Here is a 12,081-nt window from a genome sequence, read left to right as displayed (position 1 = left end):
CTGAGGATTGAGCAGTTAGGAAGTGGTGTACTTGGTAGCAGGTAAACCTCTCATCCTGCCCAGCGTTAGCATTTGCTCAGGTTCGTGGGGACTTTTTTATGCTCAGAAATCTCTGGCTATCTTCCAAACCATTCTCAAATAGCAGCAGCAATCAATGCAATTTAACTTTCTCTGGGCTACAGAATCTGGGTGTGATCGCAGTGGTCCCTCCAGTCTCTGACCCTGCGTTCAGTGCAGCTTGTTGCACATGGAACAAGGGAAGTCTGTAGATTGGGGCAGTGGCACAAGCTGTAACTTTGGTTGTTTCCCTGCACTGAGCTCAGTGTCATCTGGCCTAACGCTGTGTTTCCAGTCCCAGGTTTGTGCTGGGCCCAGGGGAGGTGGGGCTGAGCTGTCAGCTCTGTCCCGTGAGGCCATTGCTCATGGTGCTTTATATGATGAAGGAACAAGCAGAGATAAAAAGGCCTTTCTGCCTTTAGTGCTTAGCCTAAATGGATTTCTTGAAGAAAAAACAAATAATTACTTCTCTTGGGTGTTCCCTTGCTCTGAAGTAAGTGTAAGTAACAAGTGTGGGTGCCCCTCAGAAGGTGCCTGTTGTCTGTTCCCCTTGAAAATAGTGCAAAAGCTGAACTCAGGACTAGAACCTGGTTGCTTTTCCCCCGTGACATGGCTGCTCGTGTCTTGCAGAACGTGGAGATGCTCAGCAGCCTGGATTCTGCCTCTGTGCGAATCATCAAGCCCTTCCCAGCGGCGCAGTCGACGAGCCGGCACCAGCCACTGCAGCCCATCACCGCTGTGCCCGCTGTGCCCGCCGCGCCCAAACAGGACCACCAAAGAATGGACACTATTCAGGAGGACCCAAGCACCGACTCGCACATTGACGAGGACGGGTTTGAGAAGGACCCTTTCCCAAATAGCAGCTCAGCTGCCAAATCTTTCGAGGACTTGACAGACCATCCTGTCATTAGGAGCGAGAAAGCTTCGTCCTTTAAACTACAGCGCCAGAACCGCGTGGACAGCAAAGAGACAGAATGCTAGTGTCTTGCTGCCTCCTAAACGTATGACTTGTGTCTGCAAAATAAGGATCTAAAACCATTTCATTTATATAAATATAAATATATGTATATATATTTTTGTGAGGGAGCGGGAGAAATAAGGAAGTGACCTACTGCAGATGCTGGTCATGTGTATGACCTTCCTTAAATTACATTTATTAGAGCATTATATCTTTTAAAAAGGAAAATACAAACTAAAACTGGCTTGTTTTTGAAGCTTTTTGGTTTTGTTTTTCTATTTCCTTGACCTTTAACATTTCCTTCAACCTGTGGTGCAAAACCAAATATCCTGCTGGATATTGGATTGTGTATATCAGCCTTTTTTATAATTTAATATTTTGTAGTCTGATAAAATTAAGGGGCTTTTAAAAACAAAATGAAAACACTGCAGTGTGTTCCATGTAGAGTAGATTATTTAGTAATTTAAGGTACATGTAAGTAAAAGTCTAAACAGATGCCTTGAGAACAAAATGAGAGTAATGAAATGGATAAAAGCATTAAATGGAGATGCATAATCAGAACAAAGAAGTTCAAGATACGCAGCTTCTAACGAAATAGAAGGGTCATACAGAGGTTGTTAGACCTTACATCAGGGGCGCTGAACTCCTGTTCACCGGGGCCACATCAGCCTCGCAGTCACCTTCCAAAGGCTGAATGTATAAATGTAGGAGTAGTTACAGTTATATGGTCCTAAAACTACATTTGGTCCTTGGAAGGAGACTGCGAGGTTGATGTGGCCCCGATGCAAATGAGTTTGACACCTCTGCCTCACATGACGCATGGAGATGCTCCTCTAGCATGAAACTCTTTTGCCTCTCACAGTGAGGTTGTCTTGTCTTTGTGTCTTCCTTGCAGAGAAGGGCTTTCTCTGGGAGTTCCCCGCTCTGCGGTGAGAGGCTGGTGTGCCACAGGTGTCTGGTAGGAGAAAGAGGTCTAAATGGAGAAATCATTTCTGTGGGTGAGGGCCGTTCTAACCAGCTTTTTACAGTGGTTGTTTCAGTGCAGAAATGTTTCTCCAAATGTTATTTTGAAATAGGTAACGCTATTGTTGAGATGTTCAAAGAGCTGAGCCTTGGTTTTCAGGTCTGTGTGGCCTTTGGAAGCTCCTACTGCATAAATTAATGGGAGGGGAAAAATTTACTCCATTGCAGTGGGGAGCATTTGTTTCAAAACAATGGTGAATTTAATAAAAAAATAAATAAACCTTTGTTAAACTTACAGAGCAAGTATAAGGAGGAGACTTCATGGATTCAGATCCCCACGCAGGCAGAACAACCTGCTGTTACAATTTGGTCATTGAATGGTGTCCTCTGGTAGGCCTGGAGATGCGGTAAGGTGAGCTGGGGCTGGCACCTGAGCCTTGCTTTAGTTTTAGCAGATGGACTGACACGGCGGGGTCACAGCGCAGCTGTAGTGACAGTAAAGCAGCATCTGAATTCTGCAGCTGTTTTCTCCCATAATAATCTGTTGAGAAAACTGACATAAAACACGACCGGGGTAGAACCCTTTTAACGGTGGGAAGCCTGTGCCCAGTCTCAGGGGAACCGCAGCAGCGGAGCCTTCGTAGTTTTACATGTGAGGAAAAGGAACCAAACCTGTGCCGAAAGGATGTGGGGAACCCACCCCTGTTCCCCACCAAGGATACTTGTTACACTAATACTTGAACGTGTGCCTTATAGTGTTCCTATCCGACTAGGTATTGAGTTTTATATACTGGTTTTGAACTTTGTTTGGGGTTTTGTTTATTTGGGTTTTCTTTTTTTTTTTTTTTTTTGATTCAGTGCAAAGTATGTGTGTGAAGAGTTAATTTAATTCCCAATACAATAAGAACTTTTTATATTAAAAAAAAATAGTTAAACAAGAGCTGTTTCTGTGAAGTCCTTTTCTGAAAGATCTGAATTCTTCAGTTGCCAAACCCCAAGTTAGAAGTCCAGCTCGTTCTCTCTCGCTGCTCCCCTCGGCTGCTGGGGGGCAGACCTGGAGCACCCGCAGTGCAGCCCTGCGCCTGTGGGGCTGCCCTGTGTCCTCCTGGGTCACCAGGTGTCCTGGGGATTACAGTTGGTTCTGAGGGTGAAATTCATATTTAAGGTATGGGCGAGTGCTCAAATGCCTTCTCAGGTAGCAAATGCCTAAGTACATGTTCTTGGCACTAAGGTGGTTACTTCCCAGATGAAAACCAGGCAGTGGCAGGCACTTGGGAGCAGGAAAACATGTTTGGGGCCAGCCTTAGGAATCGGGGAGTGCATCCCCCAATATGAGCTCTATTCCAGAAACTACAGAACTGGCACTTGCACAGTTTGTTCGTAACATCTTGTGCACGAAGACCCCCAGGGAGCCCCTGCTGCTCTTCAGGCAGTCTTTACTGTAAGCATTTATTACAGAAAGGCCAGTCCAATTTGATATTCATAAATATTTATAAACCAAACTAGCTTCTGGTCTAGCTCCAGGCATATGAAAAATGTGTTCCAGTTTATAACACTCTTCTATAGTAGATGACAGGTCTTGGCCAACTGTTATTTAACAAAGCAAAGGTGGCCTCATGGTACTAACACCACTGGACATCTTCATGATCTCCTCAGTCTCTGTCTCCCCCAGTGCATAAAAAACACACCAGTACTGGCCTCATCAGGTTTGTGCCAATGTAGCTTAATACAGCCTGGAATTATGGAAGGGTTTTATTTACAGTGATATACTATTTATTTGTTCTTAATCAGTGGTCTGGTAGTGTGCTCATTTCTGATGCCATCTGCTTGGCTTGCTAATTATTTCTCAAACCACTTTTTTCCTGTGCTTGCTGAATTTCATCTAGGTTTCAGAGCTTTTTCTTTGCAGTTTGTAAAGGTAGTTTTGTAGTATAATCGTGTTCTCTTGGCCAAAAGCATCTGTTATATCAGTATTTAAAGGGTGGCTACAAAGAAGATGCAGGCTCCCTTTTTTTTATAAGGAATCACATGATTGGGATGATGGGGACAGTGGGTACAAGTGACTTGTGGGGAGATTCCAATTGGACACAAGGGGGCGAATTTTTCATGCTGAGAACAATCACCTGTTATTCCATCTCCTCAGGGAAGTGGTGGATTCCCCAACCTTGGACACTTTGAAGTTTCGTTGGGACAGGGTGCTGAGCCATCTTGCCTAGACCGTGCTTTTGCCAAGAAAGATTGGACTAGATGATCTTTGAGGTCCCTTCCAACCTGGTTTTCTATGATTCTATGAATTCTATAAATTATGGCTGAATACCAAAGCTTGAACTTGATGTCAAATGCCATGGTGCAGCTTTGTCAACAGTGACGCAGACCCTTCTTCAAGATCCAAGCCTCTCAAAATAAGCATGGGCATCACATTTTATGTTGTCAAAAAAAACAGGCACTGCTTTATAATGTGTCTACGTGCAAGAGCCAGGCATAAAGAACTGCTGCTGGTGCCAGAATAAGTTAAACTTTAAGCCCCTGCTCTGAGCTACAGTATTTCACTTTTAAAAGCCTTGTTAAGCTCAGATAACTGCTTTTACTGCTATGTTACATCCAAATAAATTAATGTGCACTGACATTAATGGCTCTTGACAAACTCCATGATGCTGCCTCTTACAGCTCCTGGGCGATTAAAGCTCGTAGATGGTACTAAGCAAGCGGTAGGCCCCAAAGCTCAGGGTAGCCTCTGTCCCTTGGACACAGGGCAGCTGGGACTGTCGTTTTCCTCCAAGTCTTCCAAGGAAAATGCTGCACAAGCAGCACAAACCACGCCATGGCACTCTCAATGTGGTCTCATCTTTATTCTCCCACAGGCCAGGGAGAGGGGACACAGAAGAGTATGGGCAGGGCCTGCCCAGTGTGCTGCTGGGCGTCTCACAGCAGGCTGGCCGCGGGGTCGGCGTGGTCCACGTCGCGCCAGTAAGGGAGCAGAGTCCGAAAAGCTGACAGTTTTTTTTCCAGGCGTGACCAAAGTTGTGCTGCTAGAAAGCTGTTGCCTTGTGTTGATAAATGAAGACCATCAGACAAGTAGGAAGAGAAATCCTACAGGGGAGGTTAAAACCATGTATTAATGTATTGCCTAGTTGCTACTAGAAGGTTTTCAGTAATTTTTAAGTAAGTTTTTTGAAGCCAGCTGTGGTATATGTGTATATATATATATATATATATATATATATATACACACACACACACTGGTTTTGGTCTTCACCATCTGTACTTAAATTTGAGAAGAAACTTCTTCTCAGTGAGGGTGACAGAGCACTGGAACAGGCTGCCCAGGGAGGTTGTGGAGTCTCCTTCTCTGGAGACGTTCAAAACCCGCCTGGACATGTTCCTGTGCGACCTCACCTAGGTGTTCCTGCTCCAGCAGGGGGATTGGACTAGATGATCTTTTGAGGTCCCTTCCAATCCCAAACATACTGTGATACTGTGATACTAAAATATTAAGAGAATATTCTGATGGCCGAAGTCACTGGTATTCAGCAGGAAAAGATCACGGGATTAAGTGATGCAAACAGAACACTGAAGCCTCACTGCACTGCTGCCCAGTCTCCTGCAGCAGCGAGTGCAGGAGGGAGAGCAGCTTCAGAGTCTGAACCGGAGTTATGGAAAAACTTGCAATCTCCAGCACATGGATGGGTTTGGGTATTTGGTCAGAGGCACCACCGAGGTACCCGTGCACTGAAGTTACCGCAGCACCATGCAGTGCGCTGGACCAGGTATCTCCAGAGGCCCCTTCCAACCTCAACTATTCCACGATTCAAAGTCCAAACAAAAGGTTATTTATGTGCAATGTACCCAGGGAACATTGCTAACCAACTATAGTAGCCAGGCTGTATTAAGCTTTATTTTTCACAGCCCACTATGAAGCACTCTGGATTATTTTTTTTCCTTCCCCAAAGTGCAATTTGGATAAATTTTGTATCATTTCAGTGATAACACAGCACTATGGGTTCCTCTATGCTAAATGATGCATTTCACAATTCATGACAGTTCTCCTCATGACATCATACCCCATCTTTTTGCATCAATGTCCAAAGGTCAATTACATCCGTTCCACAGTCCATAGCTGCCTGAACACAGGCCTGGGCATATTCCCCGGTGGTGGCATTGTGGCGATTTAATTTGTCACCTGTCAATGGGAAACAAAGCAAGCATTTAGCAATGGTGGCTCATACAGCTCCATTTCTGTCTTCTGTGGTCCATGGTGCCTATCAGTTTGTTACACCCACAGAAACAACCATTTACAAACCAAAGCTGACACATCTCAATTGAAGTGGCTGCAACCTATAGCCTGGCCACAAAGATGCCATGAGATAGAGCCACAAAGATGATTAAGGGAGTGGAGCATCTCCCTTATGAAGAGAGGCTGAGGGAGCTGGGGCTCTTTAGTTTGGAGGAGACTGAGGGGTGACCTTATTAATGTTTATAAATCTGTGAAGAGTGAGCATCACGAGGATGGAGCCAGGCTCTTCTCGGTGACAACCAATGATGAGACAAGGGGCAATGGGTATAATCTGGAACACAGATCCATCTAAATTTGAGAAGAAACTTCTTCTCAGTGAGGGTGACAGAGCACAGGAACAGGCTGCCCAGGGGGGTTGTGGAGTCTCCTATGCTGGAGACATTCAAAACCTGCCTGGACACATTCCTGTGTAACCTCATCTGGGTGTTCCTACTCCAGCAGGGGGATTGGACTGGATGATCTTTCGAGGTCCTTTCCAATCCCTGACATTCTGTCACCAACGTCACTGCCTTCTGTGCAGACAACAAAGAGCAGCTCTGACCTCAGTGAGGGCTTTGACTCTGTCTCCCACAGTGCTCTCATTTGCAAGCCGAGTTTTTCATGCCTCTTTTCACACCTGGATGAATGTTCCTGTGAACATCATCACCCTCATGTTGCACATCTCTCCTTTGCTCTGGTATCTATCTGACAAAACCAGAAATAAGCAGAACATTTCTGCTGGATGCTGACAGAGGGTAGGTGATCTGATATTGCTGCTTACTGGGCTCACAATACTTCATTTGTGGTCCACGGTCTGAGATCGCCTGGTCTTTTGTTCCATCCATGGACAGCAACTTCCTTTAGACAGATTCAACTCTGTAAATGCAAACTTCCTCCCTCCCTGCCCCATAAAAAAAGGAGAGCTTTACAACATAAATGAATTAACAACATTTTTCAAGTGTTGTTTGATAGCTAGGAGCCAGATAAGCAGCATTCATGGTGTGCTCACCTAAGAGATCTTCAAAAGGACAATACGTCCACATGTTTGATCTGACCCGCTACAGCTGCTACTGTCTTACACAATTTCTGAGTATTACTCTAGGACTTTCTCTCCTTTTCCAAATTAAATATAAAAAACTACCCTGCTGGATGAAAGACCACACAGTCCAAAATCTGTTTTGCACAGTGATCGCTGCCACACACCAAAGCCCCCCAATGCAAAGTCATGCAACAACATAGTCTAAGTTAATGCAGTTTAAATATGAGGTCATCTTCAAAATGTGACCGCTTTGATTGAGTACACGACTCAGGCCACACAATACCACCTGTGTTAGAGAAAACCCTGCAAACACTAAGGTGACAGCTCTGTATTCACCTGAATCAAACTCAAAAGTCTTTCATAATAAACCTGCAAGAAGTGGACAAGCTGTCCCAGTGGAAAGGAGGACACGCTCTGCGGAGGTGGAACTGTCGCTGCTGGAGTCAGTGGGATTATGGCAATTTCCACCAGCTGAGGAACACGAAGTGAGCGGTGCTGTTATGTCTCCATTTTTACAGTTAGCTTGAACAACATAATGAGAAGTAATTTAATCACCTCTTGCTTCTTTTTCAGGTACTTCTATTAGCATCCTTAGAATATTATATTCTCTATTGTTTGGTGGTTTAATTTAAAATAAACCTGGCTCGGTTATTACTGCTTATCCAAATAGATGTGAAATATGCTGTGACTATTACATTTTCTAAGGCACACGCAGCCAAAATTTCTTCCATTGTTCATGTTATTTTGGAAGCGAGCAGCACATGACGTAGTCTGCCTAGGACATCTCGGCAAAACCTGCGTTCTCAAAGGGCAGCCACTTCTGTCAGTTTTATGCACAAACAGATCAATCAAGACTTTTGAAAGGATGCTTCTAATTAGTCAGTAGTTACTCCACGAGCTTATCCTAAAGCTGTTTAGCACAACAGCCACCAGCCCTCTTCCATCAGCTCAAAGAACACAACTGCAGTCTGGCACAAGCACAAAGCTGAATCATTTGCCAGCCTGGGATGAGTGACTTACACTCTGCCAGTAAAATGCAGAAATTCCACCATCCGTATCATTTTTTTACCTTTGGCAAGACATTCCTTTTCCCAAGTTGGTTCATGAAGAGGTGGCGGCGTTATCAAAATAATCCTGTCTTCAGTAATGTCTACTGACTTCAGATACTGTATCATGCTCTTTAAGTTCTCGGCATATTCCTCCAGAGGAACGTGTTGCTTGGGGTTCAGATCTGTCAGGGGATGGAGCACAGGCAGCCGCGATGTTAAACTGCTTACAGATTTGTTACACGACATTTTTAAGATGCTCTCTCTTACAACTCCGTATCAAATCTCACCTGGAACAAAAACTAAGATTTTTCACTCTCTTGGATGCAGAGAAAATTCTGGAAAAATCACGTACAGTCAGTCCTCTGTGCACTGATGGTATCGTTTTGATTAGCCCAGCTCTGCACGCTGCCATGCTTATCTTAAAGATAATCCAAGGTCTACCTTCACTCATTTCCTCAAGTCATCTGTCAAGAACTATCAGGCTGCTTTAAGGGCAGAAAAATCAGCTAAATGCCCAACTCCAGTTTTAGGTGATGGATATATGACTAATTCTTGAGCACTTTGAAATTTACTTTTAATATTAAAACTTGGTGAGAGAGAGAGAAATAGAAGGCACTGCATGGTTTAAATATTAATAAAATGATTGAAAACAATCCACTGTGAAAATTAAAAGAAAGCAACCCATTCATACAGAAGTGGAATCAAAAATCTGTGTAATGTTCTGAGTTTTCTGCTAAACTCTGTAACACTACTAAGAGAACAGGTCATGGGATTAAAAAAAACCCAAACACGTGACGGTACCTTTCAAAGCACTGTCATTGGCTCCAAAGAAGATAGTAACTGCAACAGTGCTCTCAGCACCAGTACTTTTAGTGATCAGCCTTGGAAGGATCAGTTTAGCCCATCTGGTGTTGTACCCGGAGAATCCACGGTTCACAACATCACACTTTCTGAAACAGAAACACATATCAAAACGAACACCAGAACAAAACCTGGGAAAGTCTGAACCATTCTGTCAGGATACCTGCCCTGTCCCTCTCAGAAACAATGAGATATGGCAGGTTTTGGTGGGATTATGACTTTATGTTCTGAAAGGGCACGCATAGACCGCATGTGTCACCTGTCACTTACACTATGAAACCAGAACAACGATCTCGATGATCACTAAGGATTTTTTTCTTTCAGCTTTAAGTGGAAAGAAACACGCGCCAGTATTGGGCGGGTTACCACTATGGCAGTTCCACTTCAACAAAAGCATCGATGTTAATAAATAAATATACATTATTTCATTTCATTAACTTGTGTTGGTTTGCTTTTAGAAAAGCTGCATGACTTCTTGCATGCCAGAAACAACGGTTGAAATGTAAGCTCTTACCTGACCAGCCTCTCCGACACGAACGCCCCCCAGCCGCCTCCCTGGAAGGAATGCTGCGGGCAAGGAACACGTCAGACCTTCGCTGCAGAACTGGCCCCGCAGCTCAGTCCCAGCCCTGGCACCCTCCTGTCTCAAAGGCTTTCTGTGCGCGGGCCCTGGCGCCGCTGCGGCAGCGCGTCCTCCCTCCCGCCCAGCCGCTGTCCCCGCAGGGCCCGACAGCCCCGGCGCTGCCCGAACGCACCACCCGCGCCAGAGCCAACACGCCGAGCCACCCGCAATGTTGAAGATAGAACTTCACTGACGGCTCAATCGCCAGGTGTCATTTATGTCCAAATCTTACCCAAGCAAAGTGTAAAATAAAGCTCTGGGGTTTTCACTGCTTAGAAGGGGCCTATAAGAAAGATGGGGACAGATTTTTTTAGCAGGGCCTGGTGCGATAGGACAAGGGGTGACGGTTTTAAACTAAAGGAGAGATTCAGGTTAGACATGAGGAACGAATTTTTGACAGTGAGGGTGGTGAAACACTGGCCAGAGAGGTGGTGGATGCCCCATCCCTGGAGACATTCAAGGCCAGGCTGGATGGGGCTCTGAGCAACCTGATCTAGTCGAAGATGTCCCTGCTCATTGCAGGGGGTTGGACTAGATGGCCTTTGAAGGTCCCTTCCGACCCCAACTATTCAATGGTTCCACAGGACTGTACCTGCAGAGGGACAGACCCTGCGGTCCCTTTGTAACCAAGCCTGACAGCTGGCAGGCTGTGGTTTCATTTTGGCTGATGAGGCTTTTCCCCATTTTGTACTTTATTTCTAAGACCATTTCACTGTGCCTTCATTCTGGAGAGCACCTCTGAAAAACCCTCTCCCCACACGCTGCTTTGGCCTGCAGTTCGATACCTACCTCTCCTAATTGTGGAAAAAACAATCCCTCGTCCTGCACCACCCCCGTTACAACGCCCCACTTGTTCTCAGCGCTGCACAGTGAGTTGGTTCAGACAACCAATATCTCATTAAACACAACCTTTGTTTCCAGCCGAATCCTTCTGCACCGCAGCAGCGCGCCGTGCAGCGGGACGCGGGCACCCAGAGCGAACAGGGGGAGCTGGTCCTGCCCCGGGGTCACACCGGTGCAGCGTGTCGGGGCGGGGATGTCGCGCAGGGAGCGGCACACGGGGGGGCTGCCCCAGCAGCGGGGACAGGGCTGGGACAGACAGACAGACAGCGGGCTGGGAAACACCACTGCCAACAAACCACCACACGGGAACCTTAAGTCTAAAGCTCTAAATCTCACAAAAGAGCATCAGGCCGGAAGCTCCAGGAACGCTGCGGTGGGAGATGCAGCGGGACCGTGACCGCCGGGCTGCCATCCCGTCCCACGGGCTCCTTCCCGCCCCCTCACGGCGGGCCCCATGGCGGCCCCGGGGCAGCCCCTGAGCAGAGCGGCTCACGGGGCGGTCGCCGCCGTCCACACGCTCCTCCCGAGGCCCGGGGAAGGGCGCTCCCGGTACGAGGAACACGGATGTTCACGGGGCTCTGGAGCTCCGGGCGGAACCGCACGGCCGGTACCTCAGTGATGGAGTCTCCGAAGAGGACGACGCGGGGCCAGAGCAGGTGCCGCCCGCGGGCTCCCGCCTCCGCCAGCGCCATGGCGGCGGCCGGACGTCCGCCGGGGAGCGGGGAGAGGCGGCCGCGGCGCTTCCTCTGCGGCGGGAAGCGGGGCCGCTGCGGCTGGGGAGGGAGGGGAGGCTCCTCCTTCCCCCACGGCAAAAACCGGCCCCAGGTTCCAGCACCGCCGGGGTTCTATTCCTTCCCCCCTCTTTAAAAGGCTGATTGCGGGGAGTGAAGCGCGCCCCCCTGCGGGCGGCCGGGGCAGCGGCCGGGTAACATCACACAGCGTCACCCCGGCCTGAACAGACAGCAAAAAACATGCATCAGTTCAAAAATAAGCAGCTTATCTGTTCCAATGAGATACTTCGGGATTTTTGTTTTGTTTTAAAAAAGGCAATTATGTCCTTTAAAAGACTTCATTCTCGGTTTGCCAATGACATACAATTTGGGGAGGAAAGCTATAAGATTATTGGGTGCCAATTTAATCTGCTGAGAAATGAAGAAAAGTTGGCCTACAAGAGAAAGTCCTTTTGTAGAAAACTCACTTTCTGTGGACGCTTTTCAGCGTGATTTACTGCTTGGCACCAGCCCCAGCTGACGTGGTGTATCATTAGTATTTTAAATTCTCCTCTCCGTTCTGATCCCGTTTCACCAGCGACAGGGCCCGTGGGCGCTGACTGTCACAGAAACAGCGACGGGAGACATTGACACTTGGAGGTGGGTTTGTTCATCTAGTCCATGTACAGTTTCAAAGCTCCAGTTA

General features: G+C 46.9%; 2 protein-coding genes across 2 annotated transcripts in view; one reads left to right on the top strand and one right to left on the bottom strand.

The window, feature by feature from the left end:
* Positions 1–2,979, top strand: part of ADAM17 (ADAM metallopeptidase domain 17) — a 35,915-nt gene extending 32,936 nt beyond the window's left edge. Inside the window, exon 19 of the mRNA XM_082047908.1 lies at positions 688–2,979. Coding sequence (XP_081904034.1) covers positions 688–1,038 — 351 coding nt within the window. The 3' untranslated portion in view covers positions 1,039–2,979. The remainder of the gene's footprint in view (positions 1–687) is intronic.
* Positions 2,980–4,812: 1,833 nt separating this feature from the next.
* On the bottom strand, positions 4,813–11,534 carry IAH1 (isoamyl acetate hydrolyzing esterase 1 (putative)). The gene is made up of 6 exons (XM_082050010.1): positions 11,277–11,534; positions 9,715–9,767; positions 9,141–9,289; positions 8,360–8,521; positions 6,040–6,158; positions 4,813–5,068 (listed from the first exon to the last, which is right to left on the bottom strand). The coding sequence occupies exons 1-6, from the start codon at positions 11,355–11,357 to the stop codon at positions 4,901–4,903; spliced, it is 732 nt and encodes a 243-aa protein (XP_081906136.1). The 5' UTR covers positions 11,358–11,534; the 3' UTR covers positions 4,813–4,900.
* Positions 11,535–12,081: the final 547 nt, after the last annotated feature.

The sequence above is a fragment of the Streptopelia decaocto genome (assembly GCF_964273445.1).
Source record: "Streptopelia decaocto genome assembly, chromosome: 3".
NCBI classification, from domain to species: domain Eukaryota; kingdom Metazoa; phylum Chordata; class Aves; order Columbiformes; family Columbidae; genus Streptopelia; species Streptopelia decaocto.
The sequence above is the reverse complement of the archived record's forward strand: the minus strand, read 5'-3'. Positions and strand labels throughout refer to the sequence as shown.

Coding starts and splice junctions, on each gene's coding strand:
- IAH1 (XM_082050010.1), bottom strand. CDS start 11,357: ATGGCGCTGGCGGAGGCGGGAGCCCGCGGGCGGCACCTGCTCTGGCCC. Junction 9,768..11,276: donor TCGGAGACTCCATCACTGAG/GTACCGGCCGTG, acceptor CCTTGCCCGCAG/CATTCCTTCCAGGGAGGCGG. Junction 6,159..8,359: donor AAAGGAATGTCTTGCCAAAG/GTAAAAAAATGA, acceptor TCCCATTGACAG/GTGACAAATTAAATCGCCAC.